A 25783-nucleotide genomic window follows, 5' to 3' on the forward strand; every position below is an offset into this window, starting at 1 on the left:
TCACGCAACTTTATTACAGCTAACTACATATATGCGTTTGTCGAAATCTAAAAAAAAGAAAAGAAAATCGATCGATATTCAAATATCGACCAATGATAGCACGTCAAATCAATGTCAAATTTGATTATTAGCCTCTGATTGGTTTAGGCTATATTCATTAAAATTATTGATTAACTTTTAAACTAAATATATTGAACCTGCATATTATATTTCAATTATCATATTGAAGTATTCAAATTTAATTTCATTGCAAATATTACAGGTTTTTTGAAACTTTCCGTTTGGTAACGAGAACAATGTATATATTATACAGTATTCTTTAATTCCGTATTCAAAAAGTTACAAAAAAAAGCGTACTTAGTGTTAATTTTAATATAAACCGTTGGTTCTCAAAATTTCGTTCTCGGGTCATAGCTGTCAGCTCTAAAAATCCGAGGTTTGTTTTTTGCCTTTCGCCACGAATTTTACTTTTCTATACCGGACAGCAATAGTGATAGCTAACTGGGTACAAGTTGGGATCGTTACGCGCGCGACTTCCTAAAGATTCCACTTTACTTTATATCATTCGATTTTATAATATAACTTGAATACATTATATGTTCGGTTTCGTTAGACATTGAAAAACAAAAACGAAATTATATTTCATTCATAAAAAAAAGGTATAAAACGTATACAAACTAACCGATCTACGTAATGTCTACACTATTATAAATTTCATCTGACGTCGCGGACGCCAGTGCGTTCTCGGTGTGCGTGAGAGGCTCTCGTGGAGGTCGTGATTAGTACGGACAACATTTTTACTACAAGTGAGTTTTACAATATTTCGATAAATAATGTAAAACAATTAATTAGCTTAATAAATATATATATCTATGAAACGTTTTTATATGTTATAATTATTACGAGTTTGAGCAAAAATGATATTCGTTTTACATTTTATGTATGTTAATGTGATAAATCCAGTTTGTTATTATTCCTGCTTAAGCTATCGTACACATAACACTATTAGCCATCTGACACATATCTATTTATAATACTAAAATTTATTTATAATACTATATTTTAACTAATGCTTGTGATACATAGATAATGTTGATTAAATTATTTTATAGTAAAATGAAATGACATTTTTTATTCGATGCAGATATTTTAATATATTTTATAAATAAATGCGATGAAATTATATGTTACATAAAATTGCCGATTAAAATAATTTATTTTTATTATTTATACATTATAAATATTGCTTCTACATGTTATCTACCTATATAATTAATTATGTAGTATCGTTAATTTTAAATAATGTATGTATATATTTTTGTTTATAAATTACCTACACGTATAACCGTAAATAAATATATCACACTTCTTAGAATTGAAAGCTTATTTTGTTTGGTAGTTTATTATCTACACCTAATATAAAAAATTACGAACTGTCATATGCTTTATTATAAGTTGAATAATTAATAAATACCATAGACGACCGTTTACAGTCTAACGAATTTCTTTCGACAGTTTACAATCTCGCGAAATAGATAATTACAGCAGGTTTAGTTTTATTTTAAACAAATAGGATTAAAAAAATCGTTTATTAATTTCGTTAAGAAAAGTACCGACTGCCGCCATCATAATTGGTTATAAATAACAGTAGTAAACAAAAATAATACAGTATGTACATAATTTAACATACACGAGTATCTGATGTTGCTTTACCCGAGCAAAAGCTATAAAACTTAATCTATAGCACACAAACCATCACCCAGCATTTTACCCCCTTGGGATTATTTTAAAAAGTAGCCCTAGTCCTTTCCCGACACTCAAATTTGCATACAGAATTTCGTCTAAATTAGTTTAGTGGTTTAAGTGTAAAAGGTAACATTCGCGTATAAAATATTTATATTATAGATTATTTAATATACATAAATATACTCAATGTTAATGTATTTGATCTGTCTTGACGGTAGAGCATTGTGTAAAATCGACTTGGTAGGTACCCCATTAAACGCATCATGTATTCTACCGCCAAACAACTAAATATTGACGATTTAAAAAAGAAAACTAATTTAAAGATTTTCCGTTTAAGGATCTTTATATTAGTCTCCTTTTTTTCGATAGTTTTATCGAAGATATCAAAGTCTCATCAATTAACATTCCACATCAATGAAGAAATCATCGTTGGAAAGGCAAACGAAAAACTTACAGTCATCACTCATAAATGATAAAATACGCAAGTGTATTAAAATAACGTTACATCAAATAAGTAATACACACAAAAGCTATTGACACACATGACAGGTATTGACGAAAGAGTCACGATGATCGAAAAAAAAATTATACTAAATTTTTGAATTAATTGTTCTTGAGCCTCGAGTATATAATTTAAAAAAAAAACACTTACCTAGTAGTCGACAAGACAGACGACACGGAAAACGTGTTTAAATTGAATGCAATCATTTATCGTTACTCTTAATGCTAAAGGTCTTATGTAAACATTAGTTTCAATTTAAAACCGTACAAGTCGCATGTCACTGACTTATATTACAATTTAAAGCTTTAATAATTACATTACACGTTAATTGTCATGATAACATTAGAACATGTTTTTCTCATACGACCTTTTGCATTAAGAGTGGCGTAATGTACTAAAGCTATGGAACGCGTTGTGTCATTTTTAATTCCAGCATCAGATTGATCTGTTAGATTAGAAACTATGGACACTGTGATTGTAACAATTAAATAACGACGCGACAGTTTTATTTAAAAAAAACATGTACTTACATAGTCATATAATTTATTGTTGGTAACACTGATGACAGACAGAGAGACTGGAAAATTGCATTGACAATGTAATTCCTAATCCGAATTCTAAATTCAAAATAGGAACTGCAGTGTCAATTTGTAACGTTTTCGCAATTCAAATAATCGAAATATATTAAATTAAAAAAAAAACGTTTCTAATTTTTAGTATACACATGTATTTACTATTGTTTTTATATACTAACTTAACCAACGTTCAAAGTACGATGTATTTTACTTTTTTTTTTGTTCTTGTCGCTGTTGCGTTAAATCTCTTAAAATTAATGGTCATATACTTTTTTTACAAAATGCTTGACATCAAAATGAAAAATACAGAAATATATGTTAGAAAAAAGTTTGTCTATGTTATAGTAGAAAGAAAATCTTATAAGCTTTACATATTATCTTGTGTGTTATCATCATAATTTTACGAGCTAAAGAAACCTTCATCGGTTCGAGCTTCAGCTCTGGATCTATTGGTTTCTCACCAGTGAGCCGGAGGCAGGACATTCAACTTTCTTTTTAATTAAAAATTAATCTTAATGAATCACAAATATACATACATTAACCTTTTATTATAATAATTGTTGTATGAATGAAAAACAAAGAATTTTGATTCTAAGCTTTATCTTCTCTCTTATCCAATCGTGTGCAAGTTATTTATATCAAAATTAATTTTGTTTTTGTATATCGGTAAATATAAAACCTGTGGAATCTTAAAAAAAAATAGTGTAGTGCAGCATTTTAATTAAGGAATTACTGATGACCCTATCTATATACATGGAATATTGGAAATTTCTTAGTAGATACAACTTTACCTTTCGTGTTTATAATTGTGTGTCAATGTTTGACTCCTGTCAGCTGCCCTGGGGTTCGTTTCGAGATCACTCGTAAAATGTACATTCTTAAATTAAAAATCGATTTACGGTGATATGCTATTTGGAGCGTGTATCCTCTAAATCTTATTATTATTATATTTAATGTCGCATATCGTTTTCTTCATAAGATCGTTCTTCTCATAAGAATATAATTATCATTATTATCATTATCAATACATATTTTAAAATAAAGTCGCCTACCGCTGTCTGTCCATATGTGTGCTAAGATATTTAAAATTACGCAACGGATTTTGATGCGGTTTTTTTTAATAGATAATGTGATGCGAGAGGAAGGCTTTTGTATATAATACATAGACAATATAGTAAAGAAAAACTGATAATTTTAGAAGATTCTAATGTGATGTCGTAAATAAACAAATTCTGTAGTGTATTTAGTATCAGTATTGCACCCGTTTATTTCCATGCTAGTAACATAATATAATCATAATATTAATGTTTTTCCGCACCATCATCAACGCTTGAATACCTTAAATAAAGTACTTTAGTCTAAAAACAATTATAGTATTGTCAGTGAGTGAAGGACAACAAGAATGGGTATTTAAAAGGCTGTTTGTTTATTTTTTTCCATTGTTTATATCTATATCTAAACTAGCAGTGCAAGCTATTTTGTGCGCGTTTCAATTTGACAAAAACGTTAGTCTCATAGCCTAAGTTACTCCTTCTTATAACAGCTTTATGCTAGAAAGAATCTCGTTAAGATCAGACAGACTACCAAAACTTGGATAAGTATGTTTTGTTATAAGTACCGTGTATTATACATAACATTTATTAAAATTGAATATTTTAATATTACAAACAGACAATTCATTTCTATTATATGTATTTAAAGAAGATAATATTGTAGATGAGAAAGTAACTACCTGTACGCTAAAGCCGCTATTCCAATTTAGATGAAATTTAATGTGGTGCTTTGTATCATTTTACCCCTTTGGGGTGAATTAAAGATAATGTCTCCCCAAAGGGGAAAAATGATAAAAAGGGGGAATTAATTAATTTATATGTGATATAAGTAAAGTAAAGTTTTATACATAACACGCAGATAAAACCTCAGATGCAGCTAGAATTTAATATTTCTTTCTGACGACATTTTTAATAGTTAATTAAACAACAGGATATAATATTTAATGAACAATAATAGCTATGCCACACACAGAGTTATATATAATTCAATTGTTGGTAAATAGAAGATATTGATTTTATCATTGACGGTGAAACCTGTATTTATAAGTATTATTTTTATGTTTTATTTGTATTTAATACTGTGGGACGATTATCAGTTACGTATGTACGTTATAAATGAAATATATTTTTGTAACATACAAAATTTAAAAGCTAAGCGTAATATATAATTTAGAATAAATTAGCGAGTAAATAATTACGTAAAAATATCAATCGTAAAACATCACAAGCTATTTCATTTTTAATATAACATTATTAAGTTGTTTGCAACATAATGCCGCATAGACTGATATTTCATCGACGAATTTACGTCGCAATTGATTTTTTCTTACTCAATAGCTTAAATACAGCTTTAGCTTATATTTTATGTTTTACATTGTTTCTTATTCGTATTTGATTTCATTGGTTTTGCAATGCGAAGTTTTGTTTACATATTTTTCAATAGACTTTGAAAACTATCAATGACAATCTTGTCAGATATAAAATATGAATATAATAATAAAAATTAAGGCAGATTATCGTAGTAGATGTTTGTTGTTACAATTAAAGTAAGGTAAAGTAACAGCCACTAAATTACCCACTGCTGGGCTAAGACCTCCTCTTCCATTAAGGAGAGGGTTTGGAACATATTCCACCACGCTGTTCCAATGCGGGTTGGTGGAATGAACATGTGGCAGAATTTTGATGAAATTAGACACATACAGGTTTCCTCACGATGTTTTCCTACACCGCCGAGCACGAGATGAATTATAAACGCAAATTAAGCACATACATATAGTGGTGCTTGCCTGGGTTTGAACTCGAAATCATCGATTAAGACGCGTCCAGGTTCTAACCACTGGGCCATCTCAGCTTACAATTAATTTTATTCTTATTATATTTTTATTATAGATATTACCATGGAAGTCCCAAGTACTATTACTACTTGTGCTAATGGTACATTGCATGTACTTGTGCATGGGCTATGCTGTTGTTCTTGTTAAATAACTAAGATTTTAAAAGCATATGCGAATTTATAATTGTAAAGCACAAATAAATAAATTGTTAAAAATATAAATAAATTAGTCATAATCAGGTATGCTATGGGTTACTTAGGAATTGTATACGGATATGGTAATAATATTTAACTACTTTCAAATACGATTACGAAATAATTTCTAACTATACGTTTGCTCCGGAGACTTTTGAATACGAACATTTCATTATTTTTAAAATGTAAAAGTGTGAATTTTGAGAAACCTGTTTAATTTTATTTGTTTTGAAATCAATTTAAGCTGCTCTTTTTATGTACAAACACTACAAAAATATAGAATTTTGTGTTTTCATTATATATAGTTTTTTCTTTCGGATATTCGATAGTTTCGGTTTCAGTAACTCCATAACATCCCTTTTCATAAATATAAACTTAAAATCTTCATATGATTTATTTCAATATTTTTGCTGATTTATTTATTAGTTTTCATACACAATTGTCATCATCAAAGCATCTCTGAATTTTAAATTCGACATGGAAAATGATTTTGACACAATGAATAATAATTGCAAACAAAAAAAAAAGTTCGTGTCAAGACCTTTCCTTTACCAAGTTCAACAAAAAAAGCCATTGTATCATAGTACGCTGAAGTAAAAAAAATCTTAGGCTATTTAATACTCAATATTATTTTTCAACTGGCAACAACATTATTTTTATTCATTAAAATATTCTAAGTTTCCGCGTGATGGTTGACGGTTTAAGTTACTGAAATAATATATTCTAAAGCTTTCAACAAATAACATTAAGTTATAATGTAAGTAGTTTTAGTAACGCTTGCTTCAAACGAGTGGCGTTCGTGTAATGTCTAATAATGCATAAAGTAACAGCCCGTAAATTTCCCACTGCTGGTATAAGGCCTTCTCTTCCATTAATATATAATATGTTCCAAACCCTCTCCGGGTTTGGAACATATTTCATATTAATAATGCATACTTACATTTTTATCTGTATATTTGTTTACTAGATAAAAACCTGGCACAAAACTATTACAGATATCCTAGACATCACATAAATATTGAACAGAAAGATGATTTGAATTCATTATTGTGTAAAATGTAATTTTTTATTTATAATTATACAGGATTTTAATTTCAAAGATAGAACAGGCAGATCGAGTGCTCGAACTATATATTCACAGCGAATGTGTGTGAGCTAAAACAAATATAATTAAATTTTCTTGACAAAGTCGTCTGCTAAAGATCCGTGACTTATTAATTACACAAGAGTCGAGCAAAGTCCGACAATTAAAATCGAGTTAAACTTATATCGTAACTTAGAAAAATAAAATTAAACCGATGTATTTTATTTAAAATTCTTTAAATACGAATTAGTAACTCAAAATGAGAATGAAATTACATACCTAATCAGATCTGTGTAACCGTTAGACATAAGCACTACTTTCTTTTTTTTCATTGTATGAAATACCTAAATAAAATTCGTAGCGATCTTTTTAAATAGAAATGTACCTACATAATACAGAACAGTGTTTAAAGCTTGCATTAATAGCGGGTTTCCATGCGACTGAAATCTATAATGCTTTACAAAATTAATCTGTTATAAACAAAAGCATCAACTCTTCAAAACTCCGGTAAAAACGCGGTAACACTAAATTTAAATATTCCATGGTAATTTCTTTCGAAATTTCCCAGCTTCTATTCTACCTTCACAGCATTTAGAAACATTTAGAATCTCCTGCAATATATAAAACAAAATTTACCACTAGACATAATTACTATATATATCATTATGGTTATAAGCTCGTGAATATTCATGGACATCAAATTAGTTTTCTTTTTGATGCACTTTAGCAACACAATAAAATCAAGTTAGCGTTGCAAATAGCTATTTTATTTGACTAAACGGCTTAAAGACCGGAAAAAACTTAATATTTGTTTTTGAGAAATAAAAACTACGTTTTTAAGTAAACAGACAAATAAAATTAAACACGCTTCATGAATAAACAATAAAAAATATTAAAAATGCACTCTAAAATCTTTAAATTTTTGTTATATGAAAATAGTTCAACAAATTATTTTATAATAGCTTAGTTATAGTGTGGTTATTAACAAACACTAAAAAAGGAACGAATAAAAAAGATTAGTGAATAAAATAAATTAACAATCACTGTAACTTTTGAAAGGTAATACGTATAACATTTAATTAAATTTAATAACGACATTAAGTGCTTGTAACATTGCTTGTAGGAATTTATATTTTATAGATACAAAAAGTTTTCATCAGATACTTCTATATTCTATTATACTTGTCGACTAGTGTTACTAGATGTTCGAGTAATCCGGGAAACCACATATATTTTGTCGTCCCAGAGTTCAGTACATACCAGTCGATCAACTGGTATTTAGGTCCTATCGATGAACTAATAACATTTACAAAATATTGAATGTTTACGGAAACAATATTGAAAATAACCACCGATGAAAAGTATCATCACAATGTTCATCTATTTATAAAATGTAATATACTTATTAGTATTATTACTAACTATAAAAATAATACACGTCTTTTAAAAATATTTTAAGTAAAATCTGTCTCTTTCCACATACTAAGTTTATCTACTGGCTGTATGTAATAAAGCCAGGCCCCAGTGGCGTGCCAATATTGAACAGATTAAAAATTTTAGCCTTTAGATATTCTCTGAATTAATATACAGATTCGGATTTTGTAATTTATTTGCTGGACCTTGCTGAGAATTTTATATATTTAATTTAAACGCCTTTTAACAGCGCAAACTTTGCAAGTCATCGCGTCAAGTGCTTACGAAATATTTCAAGGTGCATTAAACTCAATCCATCGTGAGTGGTTCGGGGCAAAATAAAACTACATAGGTTTTGCTGCAAGTTTTAGTATTCAAAAAAGACGAAATTACGCGGTCGACCGCAATCTCTATTTAAAACTCTAAATCAGCTAGAACACCGCCGAACTAATCGTTCGATTTCCTCAGCCGATGTTTTGGTAAACAGAGCACAAACAAAATAAATTATATAACAAAATACAATCAATACTAGCAAAAATAAATACGCTCGAACTATAAGTAACTCGAAATAGAATGCAAGCATAATCTGTCAAATAAATTAAACTGATCTTCATTTTTTTCCCCTATTATTACTATATATTTATTAATGAGCCTAAAATGAACTAACACTTTATGAATTGTTAGAGTTCACTCAAAATATTATTACCTACAGAAAAATTAAAAAAAATATACGTAAATGCGTTGATATATGTTAAATAGCAAAAGTTGAATAGTGTTGACTCTTTGTTTCTCGTTATTACCAGAAAAACTTTAATATATCTCTATAATAATGTTAAGCCAATCTTCACATCTATATGTCATGTAAGTTAAAATATATTTTTTTATGGTATACAAATTATTTTTCCTAAACTCTGTAATTTGCTTTTTTACATTTTTCTAAACAAATCTAGTCTATCATACTAATGAAAATAACCATATTTTCGAAAATTTAAATAGCACATACACTAAGGTGGGTTGCTATATTTGCGGAATATATTTTGAAATATTTATTAATATTTCTTTTATGTAACGAATACACGAACCTCTTCGTAGCCGAATAAAGCAGTGCAGGACGAGACGTTGACCCACGACATTATCCCCGCCGTTAAGTAACACATGGATATAATCATATACTTAGATGTTTATGTTTTATTTGAATTAGTTACCTAACATGAAGCAATTTTACTCTACCAAGCAATTAAAGCAATTACCCTCACAATTATGCCAACAATCAATATAATTACTATTAAAGTGTTTATAATGAGAATGTCACATTATTATCTTTCTGTATTAAGCAATTATTTATCCAACATTTTGAAATATTATAAATAAAAATAACTATGACAATACAGGGATCAAATGTGAAGTGTCAATTATTGTATTGTATTTGTTTTAATGTTCTTTTTATGACACTAGCGATCTTCCTCTTGAATTATATGAAAAGCTAGTGTTCAAAGTAAGCGTGACAACATCGACCCATCACCCGACCCTTTGATCGGGAAGACGGCGACTTTCACAACGCTAGGCAATCCGAATATCATTAAGCGGAATTTATTTATTTGAAATTCGATCTGTTGTGTTAGTCGTCATGGTAAATTTGACCATATGTATTCATAATCACGTATATCATTTTATTTTAATAAAGGTGATTTATCGATGATATGTTATGAACAAATCCTGTAGGGAAATACTGCTACTAACAAAATTGGCAATTATTCTACCATTTTCGATAATCTTCCGATCCAACTGCAACCTAACCGTAACTAGATCTTTTTTTTTTTTTTTTTTTTTTTTATGGAATAGGTGGCAAACGAGCAGGAGGCTCACCTGATGGAAAGTGACTACCACCGCCCATGGACATCTGCAACACCAGGGGGCTTGCAGGTGCGTTGCCGGCCTTTGAGAAAGGAGTAGGCTCTTTTCTTGAAGGTTCCCATGTCGTATCGGTTCGGAAAAACCGCCGGCGACAGCTGGTTCCACAGAGTGGTTGTGCGAGGCAGAAAATGTCTAAGAAATCGCGCTGTTGTGGATTTTCGGACATCAAGATGGTGCGGGTGAAACTTAGAATTTTGACGAGATGTCCGAAGGTGAAATTCAGCAGCCGGGATTAATCCGAACAATTCCTCGGAACATTCCCCGTGAAAAATTCGGTAGAAGATGCAGAGTGATCCAACATCTCTACGCAAAGCCAAAGGATCAAGGAGATCGGAAAGGGCTTGATCGTCGATAACTCGAGCCGCTCTACGTTGGATGCGGTCAAATGGAAGGAGCTGGTACTGGGGAGCACCCGCCCAGAGATGAGAGCAGTACTCCATGTGAGGCCGAATTTGCGCCTTGTAAAGTTTTAGGCGATGGGCCGACGTGAAGTACTGTCTCGCCTTGCTGAGCACACCGAGCTTCTTTGAAGCCAATTTGGCTTTGCCTTCCAATTGACCGCGGAACTGAACGAGGCTCGAAATATCAACGCCAAGTATTCCGATACTACCTGTAGCGGCTATCGGGATGTTCTCAAATCGTGGAGATACGACAAATGGTGTTTTTTTAGCGGTTAACGCGCAAACTTGCGTCTTTTTGGGGTTGAAATGGACTAAATTTAGCCGGCCCCAGTTCGAGACTTCGTTTAACGAAGACTCGATTTCAGACACAAGTTTGTTCCGGTTTTCTTCGACGTTTTCCCGAGAAATATTAGCGCGGCCGGTGTATAAGGTGTCAACGGTACTGTCGTCTGCATAGCAATGAATGTTCCCGATTTGCAACAAATCATTGATATGCAGAAGAAACAGAGTGGGTGATAGAACGCAGCCTTGTGGAACACCAGCATTGACGAATTTTAAGTCAGAGCATGCACCGTCGACAACGACCTTGATGCTCCGATCTGCCAAAAAGCTGGTAATCCAATTGCATAATTTCCCGGGAAGCCCATAAGAAGGAAGCTTCGAAAGAAGCGCTTTGTGCCATACACGATCGAAGGCCTTCGCTATGTCCAAGCTGGCTGCTAATGCCTCCCCCTTGCTCTCAACTGCTTCAGCCCACCTGTGAGTAAGGTAAACTAGAAGATCACCGGCTGAGCGACCCCGACGGAAACCGTACTGGCGGTCACTAATCAGCTGATTCTCCTCTAGGTACCGCAGGAGCTGGCAGTTAATAAGGGACTCCATTATCTTGGAGAGCAAGGAGGTGATGGCTATAGGCCTATAATTGGACGGATCTGAGCGGTTGCCTTTTTTAGGGATCGGATGCACCAAAGCAGTCTTCCAGGAGTTCGGGACGACGCCTAATGCGTAGGATTGCCGGAAAAGACGCGTTAAGACCGGTGCCAACTCGGGAGCACATGTCCGTAGCACGATTGGAGGGATGCCATCGGGTCCACTCGACTTGTGAATGTCCAAGGAAAGAAGTGCTTTCCGAACTGCACTTTGCCGAAATTTAACCTCCGGCATCGTCGTATCACATCGCGGGATTGATGGAGGTGACTTTCCTTGGTCATCCAGAGTCGAGTTCGACGCGAAGAGAGACCCTAAAAGATCGGCCTTCTCCTTCGCGGTATGGGCCAATGACTCACCGTCCCTGTGCAAAGATGGAAAAGAAGGCTGACAGAAATTCCCTAGGACAGCCTTAGCGAGAGACCAGAACGCACGTGTTCCTGATGGGAAGCGCACCAGTCTCTCGCCAATTCTGCCAATGTACTTCGACTTCGCCTCAGCTATCACGTTTTTGAAGGACCTGGAGGCAGAGTTATATTCCTTTCTGAATGTGCTGGTGTTTGTATCACGAGACGCCGATGCGTTAGCCCAGTCTTGGTAGCGTTCCCATTTTCGGCGTGAAGCCGTCTTACAGAGGCGACCAAACCAGGGCTGGGACTTGCCACCAATGGGCACCGCAGAATATGGAATGAATAGTTCCATACCTTGAAGCACCACATCGGCGACAGAGTCAGCAACAACGCTCGGATCATCCATCGAGAAACAAACTCGCCCCCATGGGTAAGATGCAAAGAAGGACCGCATCCCATCCCAATCTGCTGACTTGTAGTGCCACACGCGACGACAGCCCGCGAAACGAGGTCGTGAGTATCGTGTAACTGGCACTGTACTCCGGACGAGACAGTGGTCCGACGAGCCCAGAGGGGGATCGACGACAATCTTATAGCCGTCCGGATGCGAAGTCAGCAGAAGGTCCAACAGGGAAGGTGTATGATCCTCCACGTCCGGTATTCGCGTTGGCGAGGTGACCAGTTGTGTCAAATCATAAGCCAAAGCGAAGTCGAGAACAGATCTACCCGCATGATCAGTGGTGCGTGATCCAAGCCACTCTGTATGATGAGCATTGAAATCGCCCAGAATAATGATCTCTGCGGATGGAGTCTGCTGCAGCACGGAATCTGTAGCCAATTGGACGTGCTCAACCAGTCGGTCAGTTTCGGCATTACCGCTATGGGACCTATAAAGGCACGCGTAGATTCGCGGATGGTCGTCGCAGTCTACGCGCAGCCAGATAATTGATAGGTCCTGCCCTTCAAGGCTGCCGAGGCGTCGAGAGCAGATATCATCTCTGACGTAAACGCACACCCCAGCTCGTGGCACAAAAGTATGCTCCAATTTGTACCCGGGGTAAGAGAGAAAAGACGTATCGGCAGGAGAAGATATCTGGGTCTCGGTAAGAAAGAGCAAGGCCGGCTTCGCCGTCTCAAGGTGAAAGTGAACGGCATTCAAGTTGGAGTTGAGTCCCCTTATGTTGCAGAAGTCCACAGCGAGTGTGGTAGGGGTTGCCTTATGATGCCTGCTCCGCTTGCCCCGAACAGTGGCGAGCGCAAAATTGCCCCCCCCAGAATTCGGAGGGCAGCCTGGGCATCCCTGCTCAGGCGGTGTACGTCCTGAGCATGGATGCCCAGAGAGGGATTCTCCATCGCAGTCGCTGATGGTACCCTCCTGGGGTAATGTCACCAAATTCTGCACAACCATGTTTTGGGGGGAGAGGGATCGGGCCTCCGGAACTCTCACTTACCGGGCGAAACGCGGTAGCATAGCTACCACTTCACGCCGATTTTAAGTGAGAGAGTGGTACTTCCCCGGGCGTGCCGGCCCATTCGACTGCAACCGAGAGGTATGCAGTGTGGCACTACCACTTGTAAAGATCGTTGCGTTTGTAGAAAAGGAAAAGAAACACCAAGTCTTCCAAAAAGACGACAATCTTGACGTCCAGCGAAAATGTGCTGATGTTTAGTAAAAATATAAAACGCCCAAATGTATAAGTAAAATTAAAAAAAAAACACGGGCAACAGTGAGTCCAAAAAAAATAGGTTAACCTATACAACAAATCAAATTTGTAAGACCCAATTAGAATGTAAATTACTTTATATTGAATATTATATTATTATCTGTATATTACAGACAAGTATCTGTCACTATGACTATTTAACAATATAATAATATATTTTTAATCTGGTTGCAAGAACATTGACACTTGACAGATACTGGTCATAGCGGGAAAACTGATTCTCAAGTATATATTTAAACTTTTTAAAAAAGAAAACCTATTATTTCTGAGGTAAGACTGTTCTTACAGATAGTTATTACAATAACACAGACCTTATTTTAGGGCAAAAATATTTAGCAAACAGAAGTGTAAATATGTTCTCTTTTCATTTGTTACAATCGACGGGACAAAATTCAACCTGACCGAAGTATAACAATATAAAGTCTTAAACGGAAAATTGTATAAAAAATTACAATCTTTGTATGTTTACGTATACTCTATTTAATAATTTTCTAAACAATTATAAGTACCAATTTACAATATTTTTTTTTAATTTAACTCATTCGATTTAGAAATATAAGAAAATTTTATAATTTAGGGCTTATAATCAAAAGTCTTTCAAAAAAGATGAAACGTTGTTTGGACAGCATTACGCAAAACGTCAGCGAACTAAGTACCTTAGAACAAGCGATTGTGGAAATGAAATAGCCAATATAATGATGACTTTCACGACGATCCCCTTGTTAAAATGGTTTATACCAATTCTTTTGCTCAGGCAAACAATATTACTGTCTTTTTTTTAAACCTAGACGTAAGCAAGAGAGAGCAATTTTGTACACTGTTTTTGTGGTACACTAGCTTGAATAAATTCTAAAAATAATTAATTTTAAAATGTAGTACAAAGTCTAGACAATTTGCTTTAGGTAAAAAAAAAAAAACTGTAAATGCATTATTTCTTAGAAGAAAGTAACTAGTATTTCCATCGAAGCTGATTTTTTTTTTGAATTAATATTTACTTAATAAAATACATGTCTTCGCTTAAATATTTAACGTTTTTCATGTTTGGACTTAACGCAAGTTTTATTCCTGACTCTATTTGGATCCCACTTCGATCAGTTTTCAAAAAACATAAACCTCAGTTTAAACGTAAATGAAGGCTAATTTTACTTGTTTATTTATATAACGATACGATTATATTTCGACCGAACCACAACTACACTCAATTCCAACCTTAAGAGGAGAAAATCCAAATAAACTACATTTACGATCAAATTGACGCGATATTATTGTATGACGCTCGATTAATAAATGATATTCACTATGGATTTATGATCGTTGAATAGGAAAAAGGCTAAATGGTAACGATAACATTTCGATGCCATGTCGAGAAAGCGTCAATTTGTTAGAATAATTGGCGCCCTGATTTAAGTGCACAAACACGCGCACGGCCACGTTTTGGAAGAAACTACTTCATGGTGAAAGGTAACCAAAATATTGCCGAATCACTCGACGGTCTTAATATATTTTTCGGACTCGGCGCTATTAGTGTGCCCTTTATTATGAAACAAAGTATGGTAACGGCCATGATACGTGTGAGATATAGATATGAGATTTCCTTACGTTAATTTGTCTGTTAAAATTTACTTAGAAGATACTTTACTTAAAGTGCATCCGCACTATCATACAAACTTAAAGAGTTATAAAGTGTAACATTAATTATGTGATAAAGTTCAGTGAAATATACCTATATTTTATTTGTGTTTTTTATACACACCATAATACGTACGCAGTATTAAAAGGACTTTTTTAAAATTCATTTTTAACGTCTACATAATCAGCGTATTTACACAATATACGCAATCATGAGATCCAATCTAAATTAAACCTTTTTATTAATAATGTTGGTTAATATTACTTCCCTGTACCGATCAGTAGGTAACTAGCGACTGTGTTTTTTGTTTTTTTAATAGTGATAGTTGATTGAAATTGCATTATTTCCTGCGCAAGAGAAAAGATTGATTTGGTTAAGTATAAATACAAACCAATAGAAAAAAAAATAATCTACTGATGTATTTCATTTGTATGTTACTTAATTATTAGCACCTCGACCTATTCTAAAACATGTGACGTGGGGTCCGTAGAAGCGAGTGTCACTTGTATTACCATAGAACGAGTATAAACCAGTATAAGCTGTTGTGCATCTAGAAATGTATTACACAGTAATTGAGTTTTTGTATCATTTTTACAATGAAGACACGTCCACTCACTTTTAATGTAAAGTCGATGCGACCAGACTAAAGATTAAAACGTGTGATGTGGGCAGCAGACCGAAATAATTTACTTCTCCAAAAAGTTTATAATACTTATTAATCTTGTAAATATTTTTTTCTATTTTTTAAAAATAAATGTGTATATGATTGCAGTGTAAGAAGATTAATTAAAATTACCAATTAAGACATTCACACATTTTTAAATTAATCGTTACTGTCATAAAAAACATGATTAATTTGTATTTTAAACGAATTCTTAATCTATACTAATGTTACAAATGAATGTAACTCTATCTGTCTGTCTGTTCCTCTTCCTTGACCAAACAACTGAAACGTACTTAAAAAAAATGGTATGAAGCAAGCTTGAACTCCAATAAACAAATAAATAAAACTCCAAAAAGGACATATGCTTATGCCTGATATTTGACGACTATTTCCTAAAAGGAGATCGAAGCCGACGACACCGGACGACAACTTATTAAACAGTAATCACTCAAAGATTAATTTCTAGACGTAAATTTTGTGCTGATGTAAGGTGGTATACTTGTACTAGTAGTAACACAAAGATGAGAAAGCCGTAATTGCCGCGTGAAAAGCATATCAATAGCGAATTAGTATTTATTTTTTACCTACATTATATAAAACCTAATTTGATTAAGGATGACAATGGTATCGGATACGGTCAGAACATTAAACGCAGAGATGTGTTAGGAGTAAGATATAGAAGCGGTCCGAAGTACGCTGTTTTACCACTTTTAAATGGAAACTTTCTTTTAAACAAGCCACTTGATATGTACAAAAATGGTTGTTCTACGATGATAAATTTTAGATCGCTTACGTACTCTTTTTGCTATACACATATAATATTTTTATTTTAAAGCTTTTTAAAATATTGCTTTTTATGCTAGCGACATTTCAAATTTTTTTTTTGACAACTGAATAAAGCTATTTATAGCGATGCTGGCACTAAAATATTGATCTAATTGCCAGTTATTTCAAATAGGTTGAAAAGAAATATTTTTGTTTTAAAATTAAAAAAACAAAACAAGTTAACCGTTATTAATGTCTGTATAAATAACAAAAGCTGTTTAGCACTTTTTAGAAACTATTTAGTCCTTTTTTAACTTATAACCAGAACTGAATTTAGATATGGTCTAATAGGTATTATTAATTAGTACCTATTATTTATTTTGATATAATAAAAATAGTAAGTAAGTAAAGTAATAGCTAGTAAATTATGGTTGATTTTGAAGCTATTTCATTAATCGAATTGTATATCGGATATGGTGTCATTTCAGTTTTGAATTCTTGTCAAATCTTCTCTAGAATATAATCCAAATATTGACTCAGAGACCTTTCTTGACTTAAATATGCGCTTTAAAAAATGTATCACGTTAATAATTCTTCATATAAAAGTTACAATTGCTTGTGTTTTTATTTAATAACTAACACTTTATTCATTTCAATTTTCTAATCATTACATCAAGAGGTTCATTATAATTACGTGCTTACTTGCGTTGTTAATAAACTTTCCCAATAATGACACGCAGTGAATTCGAAATTGCGTTACTGTAATCTATCCTTAATAGCCTTAATCTGTGCAAGATTTTTGTAATAACATCGTACGCAATATTCTGAATGTGTAAGCTTGGAGACTAACTTTTTACCGGATATTTTTTCTTTACACAGTCTTCTAAATGTTTTCCATTTCTTTAATTACACATTCCTTTTTATATTTTATTTTAATTTAAAATAAATCATCATAACATATCATTGCATAAAGTTCCTTATCGCTTTCTGCCCCTATGTACTCGTATGCTTAGATCTTTAAAATTAAGCAACGGATTTTGATGCAAATTTTTTTTCCAATAGACAAATTGATACAAAACTATAAGTATATTATAAGTATAATACATGCACAATATAGTAGAGAAACACTGGTCATTGTAGAGGTTTCTAATTTAAAGTCGTTAATAAACACATTTTTTGCCTTTACATTACAAAGGCTGGCTGTTCAAAATGTACTATAGTATTGTACACCTTAACATTATAAAGAAATTTTGTATTTTATTTAGTATCTAGTAGTGGTAGCTAGTATATTATAAATTAAATTACATACATCTCATGTTTCACAGAAATATTATACAACAGAATAAAACTTGGAACCAAATTTGATCTTGAAATTATACTTGCACCGCACTAAAATAATTTTCTAAAATTAGTTATAAAATTGAAATGATCATTCTCAGTAATAGATAAAAATTGTTTCAGAAATGGCAACCAATTTATCGATAAAGGATTTCTACAGAGGGAAGAACATCCTAGTGACAGGTGGAACTGGTTTTATGGGTAAAGTACTTTTGGAAAAACTTCTATACAGTATACCCGATATTGGAAATATTTACGTACTAATGAGACCTAAAAAGGGCAAGTCTGTCCAACAAAGATACGAAGATATGCAACGCTTGCCGGTAAGAACGAAAACATAAAAAAATAAATTCTAATATTGTATTAAAATTTTGTTTTTAAAAATACTGATACAAAAGACAATCATTCTCTCTTGCATACAAAACAGAATATTTAAAACACTTTCACCTTTAAAATATAACGTTACAGTTATTCGATCGTCTGCGAAATGAGAAACCGTCCGTTTTAAAAAAAATCAAGCCTCTCCAAGGGGATGTCTTGTTTGATAATTTTGGACTATCGGAAAAAGAAATAGAAATTTTATCAGATGAGATATCTTTGGTCTTCCATTTTGCTGCTACCTTGAGGCTGGAAGCGCCGCTCAAAGATAACGTAGACATGAACACGTGCGGGACACAGAGAGCGCTTAATGTAGCGAAGAAATTTAAAAATATGCTAGTTTTTGTTCACTTGTCAACAGCGTTCTGCTATCCAGACTATGCGGTTTTGGAAGAAAAGGTACGTTTCTGCTTAAATTTTATCCGTTACAAATAACAGGTACGACCGTTTTATAGGGTTTCATAATTTTATTTTTGGCTTAAGCGTTTGAAAATTAGTCAACAAAAGTGGCAAATACATACCGTATTGTAAATATTTTTGCTGCTTTAATTCAATCGAAAGTCTAAACTTACTTCCTATTGGTGAGGAAACACTGACCATGTGATGTTAGTACTTGTCATAAGGTACTGGTGACATTAACTTAATCATATTCCCTTGTTTGAAATTTTAAACACTTATACTTTTTTTTGTAAACAAAAAAATGTTGCTAAATAAAAACGTACATGTTGCTCAATACATTTCCTCCATCGGAGCATACCTGGTTGTTTTTTATTTACAATAAGCTAAAAATATTTCAGATGCACGCCCCCCCAGTGAAGCCATCGGAGATCATGCATTTAATCGAATGGATGGACGAGAAGCAAATTAATCTTCTCACTCCTTCTCTTCTTGGTCCCCACCCTAACTGCTATACTTATTCGAAGAGATTAGCTGAAAGTTTAGTAGAAGACGCATATAACAATCTTCCTACTGTTATAGCTCGACCCAGCATAGGTAAGATTATCATCACAAAATTACAATATGTATGGGTTTTTTGTTTTTTAATTCATACTATGTATATTTTTCCAGTTTGTCCCGCATTTAAGGAACCTCTAGCAGGTTGGGTTGACAGTCTCAATGGTCCAGTGGGCCTCATGCTTGGAGCGGGTAAAGGTGTTATACGCACCATGCTATGCGATGGGACTCTGATAGCCCAAGTAGTCCCTGTAGACACGGCTATCAACGCAATCATTGCCATAGGGATGATTGAAGGATCCAAAACAAAAAAGTGAATATTTATACAATATAATAATCGGCATTATTTTATGAATTTTTTATCATCACTGTTAAACGCCTGTCTTTACTAGTATAATTCATCTCGTGCTTGGCGGTGAAGGAAAACATCGCAAAAAAACTTGTGTCTAATTTCATATAAATTGAGCCACATTTGTATTCCACCAAACCGCATTCGAACAGCGTGATGAAATTTACTTGGTGGTAGAGCTTTGTGCAAGCCCGCCTGGGTAGATACCACCCACTCATCAGTTATTCTACCACCAAATAACAGTATTCAGTATTGTTGTGTTCCGGTTTGAAGGGTGAGTGAGCAAGTGTAACTAGGCAAGGCACAAGGGACATAACATCTTAGTTCCCAAGGTTGGTGGCACATTGACGATGTAAGGAGTAGTTAATATTTCTTACATCTTCATTGTCTATGGGTGATGGTGAACACTTACCATCAGGTGGCCTGTATGCTGGTCCGCCAACCTATACCATAAAAAAATATATTTTCCAAACCTCCTCCTCAAAGGGAGAGGAAGCCTTAACTCAGCAGTGGGAAATTTACAGGCTTTTGTTGTTTTATTGTTGAACGGTTCAGCTATACAAAATAAAATGTTTTAAATATGTTTCAGGTCCGAAGTTATGCCAATATACAACGTAAATATTGGCCACCAGAAGCCAACCACTTGGGGCGATGTGCTCAAAGTGGCGAAAGATTACGCTCGTAAATTCCCATTTGCTTTGCCACTTTGGTATCCCAATGGTGACATAACGACCAATCACATACTACATGAATACAGAAGGATTTTCTACCACATTATACCTGCATATTTCATCGATTTCATTTTCCTAATATTGGGACAAAAACGCTTGTAAGTACAATTTATGTTATTATAATATAAATGCCTCGTCTAAGACGGGATCCTCTTACGGGATTTTTTATGTATAATCTTCAACATTATTAATTTTCTTTCATTATTAAGCTTAAGATGAATAATTATGAGTACCAAGCCTCATACATTTTCCAAAAAGATTAGGACCGATGATATTGACAAAGGAAAAACAAATAATTACTTCATAACTATTATATGCAATATTGTTTAATGCAATAATAGGTATAAGGGACGTAATGTCTTACTCCATGATCCACAAATTTATGAACCAATTACTATAAGTCACACCACATTCAGTTCTTGATAAAATGAGTATTATAGTCTTAGTATTTTATAATCATGTGACATTTTCAGCATGATAAGAGTTCAAAACCGAGTTAACCAAGGCCTCGACGTATTACAATACTTTACAATGAGACCTTGGAACTTCCCATGTCCTAACTTCGATAGTATTCAAACAAAACTCAACGAGGAAGATAAGGTCACATTCAATACAGATCTAACCACCGCTGATCGTGATAAATACATGACGTTGTGTGTGGAAGGAGGTCGTATATACTGTCTTAAAGAAGACCCTACTAAAATTTACATAAACAGAAGATATCATAACTTGTAAGTATATCTTTTAAACATGATATATTGTTTTTAGAAATTATTGAAAAATATATAACGTGGCGACAGCTTAATTTATGTTATAATTCATCTCGTGCTCGGCGGTGAAGGAAAACATCGTGAGGAAACCTGCATGTGTCTAATTTCATAGAAATTCTGCCACATGTGTATTCCACCAACCTGCATTGGAACAGCGTAGTGAAATATGTTCCAAACCTTCTCCTCAAAGGGAGAGGCCTTAGCCTAGCAGTGGGAAACATACAGACTGTTGTTTTGATTGTTGTTGTTGCATCCAAGAATGTCTCCTGTGTTCATTAAGAATAATACGTGCACAAAGATACAGGAAATAATAAATTATTCAATGTTCATGTAATTAACGATGTCAGTATAGTTCATTAAGTTAATTAACCAATGACATTTCTAAATTATCAACACATAACAATCAAATTTAAATACTGAATAATTCAACAGATTTTTTATAGTTTTGAGATTTTTTATAACGGTTTGTTTTTTTTTTAACAGCTTATACGTCTTGGATTGGATAGTGAAGATTTTCTTTTGGTTGATGATTTTGTCCGTCCTGGCATATTGCTTCAGTCCAATTAAGAATGCCTTCAGCTACGGAGGCTCGTTTGTGAAATTTCTGCCGATATTAGGAAGAGTTGTGTTCGATGAAGAAAATTGAACATTTTCATGTAATGCCTATCAGTCAAGGGTGTCAGGAAATAATTTTAAATAATCTTAATATAATGTATAAGAATATTAACTTGGATTATATACAAAGATTTTGAGGCAAAGTATTGGTCGGACTTTTTCTTGTATCTAAACGGTGACTGAGAGCTTTTTTATATAAATCGATATAATAATGGTTCTAGACAGTATTATTGATATAAAGACGCAAGTCCGCAAGTTTTGAAAATGGAAGCTGGGTTTAGAAAATTTTGAATTTAAAGTTGTTATCTTGAATCGTTGTTTTGTTTTAAACTTGTAATATAATGTAACCAATTTGATTACGATTATATCATACCAAGTGATAAATAAAAATCAAATATTACGGGTGAAATGGTGCTCAAATTGTTATTAAATATATTTACGAAAAGTTCGTTTATTTTGAAATGTTTGACAAACGAATTGACCAAAAATTTTACAATTGTTATTTTTAATTATTAATTTTACAATGTATCTATTATATGGAATCCAAAGGATACATTAAAAAAAAAAACACATTTTTCAAATAAAATTATTTTTCTGAAGAAAGTAATAGGAAAAAGTCTTCACGTATACAGCCAACTATGTGTAGTTATTTACTCTGTGCAAATTTTCGTAATGCCAGATTATTCTGCCTGCTTTAAGATTACATTGTAATAAATTTTCATATTGCTTTCTTCCATAAAAATATTTATCAATGTATTGCATAGCGAAATTAATTGAATCAATTTTTTTTTTATAAGTCTACCTCAAAACAGGCATTCGCAAATTTGCATATTATAATGTTAGCTTTACCAAATAGCATGTCAACTTTTTTTTATAATTATCTTATATTTTTATATTTTTAGCTTGTCTTCTTATAACTTATTAGTTATGAGGATGGGTGCATGTTATTAAATTTATAAACAATTTAAACATTTACTTAGACTTTTATTTTATTAAATACAACATAAACATTTTTTAAACAAAAATGTCTTTCGACAGACCATGAAAAAAATAACCAAACATAGAAATCATTGCAATATAAATTATTGCAAATGGAAATATAATTTAATAAAAAAAACATTTCATATACTCTTCTTACAGTTTCACAAGCATGTAATCGCACAATTCAATAAATATAAAATCTCTGCAATCAGAATGCAATTGCCTCGCTAGCTTTTTACATATATAAGGCTTTTAAAATTTGTAAACATGATTATATACTTTGATTTCGCATAAAAAAGTTGATCTAGTAAAGTAATAGCAAAATACTATAAACTTTAAAATCTGTTTCGATAAAAATAATAACTATGGTATCATCTATAACAGAATAATATTTGATTAATATATTTTCACTAATATTTGCATGAGATTTGAAGAATATATTTATATTTTACTGAGTAGCATTCACAATGTCAACAAATTCAGGTTTAAGACTGGCTCCACCAACGAGGAAGCCATCAATGTCAGGGCAGGCACCTAACTCTTTAGCATTAGCTGCAGTTACTGAGCCACCATATTGTATGCGGACAGTTTCAGCAATGTCAGGAGATGCGTTAGTAGACAGCCAGTTACGAAGAGACGCATGAACATCTTGGGCCTAAAACAAATAACATACAAAACTTTATGAATTAATAATAATATTAATAGACAAAGTATTTATATTAATGAATATTTAAGACAGCTTTATTCTCTATCCCCTATTAAGTACAAAACTATATTTTTTTTGTCCTGGTATGCTAAAAACATTAGCACCTCAAATGGTTTGATTAGAACTTGAAAGTTTTGCATAATTCCTAGTCATAACATTGCAAAACAAAGTCGTCCTCCTAATTATTTATTTAATCAAAAGGGGTAAAGCTATATCTCACAACTGCACCAGGATAAAATTAATTTTCATAAAAATTGTAAAAAAAACCTACAACTTTAAACTAATTGTATTAAAAAAAGTAAGTTAAAAATAATTTTACAGTTACCTGTTGTGGTGTAGCAGTTTTGCCAGTGCCGATAGCCCATACGGGTTCATAGGCCAAAACAACATTTGCCCAATTGTTACCAATGGCTGGCAACAGAGCTTTAGTCTGTCTGAAAACAACTTCTTCAGTTTTACCAGCTTCCCTTTCTTCAAGGGTTTCACCGATGCATGCGATTACTTTCAATCCTGATTCAAGGGCATGAGCCACCTGAAATAATACATATTTACTTTATAAATATTTGGCTTTATTTACTTACATCATTAGAAATTGAAAAATAATGGAGATATTACTCCACGCATAGTTTCAATCATTAAACAATATTGTTTTACAGTTAATACATCTTGAAATAAGTCCTACCTTCTCGGCTACCAAATCATCTTTCTCCCCAAAGATAGTTCTCCTTTCTGAATGACCGAGGATAACCCAATCAGCACCAACATCTTTAATCATAGCTGGAGAGATTTCACCTAAAAAAATTACAATAATTACAGCCTTCCTTTTATGTTTCTATCTAATGTATAAGACTAATAAAATAGATCAATGGAATGTGTACCTGTGAATGCACCTTTGGGTGCTTTCCAACAGTTTTGAGCTGCAACTCCAATAGTGTTGGGAACAATGCTTTTAACATAAGCCAGGTATATTGCAGGCACACCAATAACAACCTGAAAAATATAACAATAATGTAAATGTACACTAGTAGAAAAATAATGAGTAATTGAGGGTAGTTTTAACATCTATATCATTTAGTTATAATTTATCGTTATTTAAAATAATTACAAGTAAATGAATTCAAATTCCCATTGACGATTTATAGACCTTAAACATTTTATGTTGAACTAGTAAGTTCAACAGAAGTGCAACAGAATTTGATAATTTGATGTTTATCTAGTAAGATAAACATCAAATTATCAAATTCTGTTGCAATATAATAACATGTATTACATGTTACCATATTACATATCATTTAATATAGTAAAGTTAGTTTTAAAATATTAATTTTATACAGTTCTTTTTTTTTCAATTTTTATTTATTTGAATTTAATATTAATATGTTATCTGAATATTTTATATTTTAGAGACATATATACGTATACGCAATTAGTAATTATGTTGTTAATTTGAGATTTTCCTAATTAGTATTATTATTCTTTATTACACAATATCCATACTTAAGCTCAGCAACAGTAAGATTCACCTACCTCAGCATTGGGGTCAAGAGGACCTTTCTTCAAATTGTTGACTATTTCGTTTATTTGATTTTTATCTCCATTCATCTTCCAGTTACCTCCAACAACGAATTTACGGCCCATGGTGATTTCACAAGCTGTAAGAATATAGTCTTGTTATATCGATTGATATATGCAATGAAAGTACATAATGACATAATATACTAGGTAATAATTCACAGAAAGCTTTCTTAATTACATTTACATGAAAAAATACTCACAATTCGATTCAAAAAATTAAATATGAAGCTGCTAGGTGTAACCGGCTCGACTATCAGAAACAGATGACCCTGATAGGGTGAACTATAATTCGGACAAAGATTGTTTTCGTTGCTAACTGTAATGACAGCGCCGGTAAAGATGTCAAATCATTGGCTATTTGGGTAAACCAAAGCCAACAGTTTTATTTCAACCAATCAACTGTGAGTTTACTTTTAAGAAACTTTAATAGGAACGCATAAAACAATTTTACATCAAATGACCTTTCTGACATTGAGAAAGGAAACACAATAATGTTGCCAAATCAAAAATTTGTTAGATCCTTAATGACACACCTTAAAAATAAAACTAAATAATTATAATTATAAAAGTTTATTCTTTAGTAGAAATTTCTTTATCCTGCAAAAATTAA

General features: G+C 32.7%; 2 protein-coding genes across 2 annotated transcripts; one reads left to right on the plus strand and one right to left on the minus strand.

The window, feature by feature from the left end:
- Positions 1-668: 668 nt before the first annotated feature.
- Positions 669-22886, plus strand: LOC124542912 (putative fatty acyl-CoA reductase CG5065). Its single transcript, XM_047120839.1, has 8 exons — positions 669-806; positions 18238-18437; positions 18583-18891; positions 19290-19485; positions 19561-19759; positions 20385-20624; positions 21000-21257; positions 21780-22886. The coding sequence occupies exons 2-8, from the start codon at positions 18240-18242 to the stop codon at positions 21940-21942; spliced, it is 1563 nt and encodes a 520-aa protein (XP_046976795.1). The 5' UTR covers positions 669-806; positions 18238-18239; the 3' UTR covers positions 21943-22886.
- Positions 22227-25604, minus strand: LOC124542913 (triosephosphate isomerase). The gene is made up of 6 exons (XM_047120840.1): positions 25374-25604; positions 25126-25250; positions 24477-24588; positions 24281-24390; positions 23924-24130; positions 22227-23547 (listed from the first exon to the last, which is right to left on the minus strand). Exons 2-6 carry the CDS (start codon positions 25234-25236, stop codon positions 23341-23343), a joined length of 747 nt encoding a protein of 248 aa, XP_046976796.1. The 5' UTR covers positions 25237-25250; positions 25374-25604; the 3' UTR covers positions 22227-23340.
- Positions 25605-25783: the final 179 nt, after the last annotated feature.

Source organism: Vanessa cardui, chromosome Z, assembly GCF_905220365.1.
Source record: "Vanessa cardui chromosome Z, ilVanCard2.1, whole genome shotgun sequence".
Taxonomy (NCBI): domain Eukaryota; kingdom Metazoa; phylum Arthropoda; class Insecta; order Lepidoptera; family Nymphalidae; genus Vanessa; species Vanessa cardui.

Excerpts from the sequence above, each read along its gene's own strand:
- LOC124542912 (XM_047120839.1), top strand. The coding sequence starts at position 18,240 with ATGGCAACCAATTTATCGATAAAGGATTTCTACAGAGGGAAGAACATC. Across the intron at positions 19,486-19,560 it reads TATAGCTCGACCCAGCATAG|TTTGTCCCGCATTTAAGGAA; the intron begins GTAAGATTATCA and ends ATATTTTTCCAG. Across the intron at positions 20,625-20,999 it reads ATATTGGGACAAAAACGCTT|CATGATAAGAGTTCAAAACC; the intron begins GTAAGTACAATT and ends TGACATTTTCAG.
- LOC124542913 (XM_047120840.1), bottom strand. The coding sequence starts at position 25,236 with ATGGGCCGTAAATTCGTTGTTGGAGGTAACTGGAAGATGAATGGAGAT. Across the intron at positions 24,391-24,476 it reads ACCCAAAGGTGCATTCACAG|GTGAAATCTCTCCAGCTATG; the intron begins GTACACATTCCA and ends TAATTTTTTTAG. Across the intron at positions 23,548-23,923 it reads AAACTGCTACACCACAACAG|GCCCAAGATGTTCATGCGTC; the intron begins GTAACTGTAAAA and ends TATTTGTTTTAG.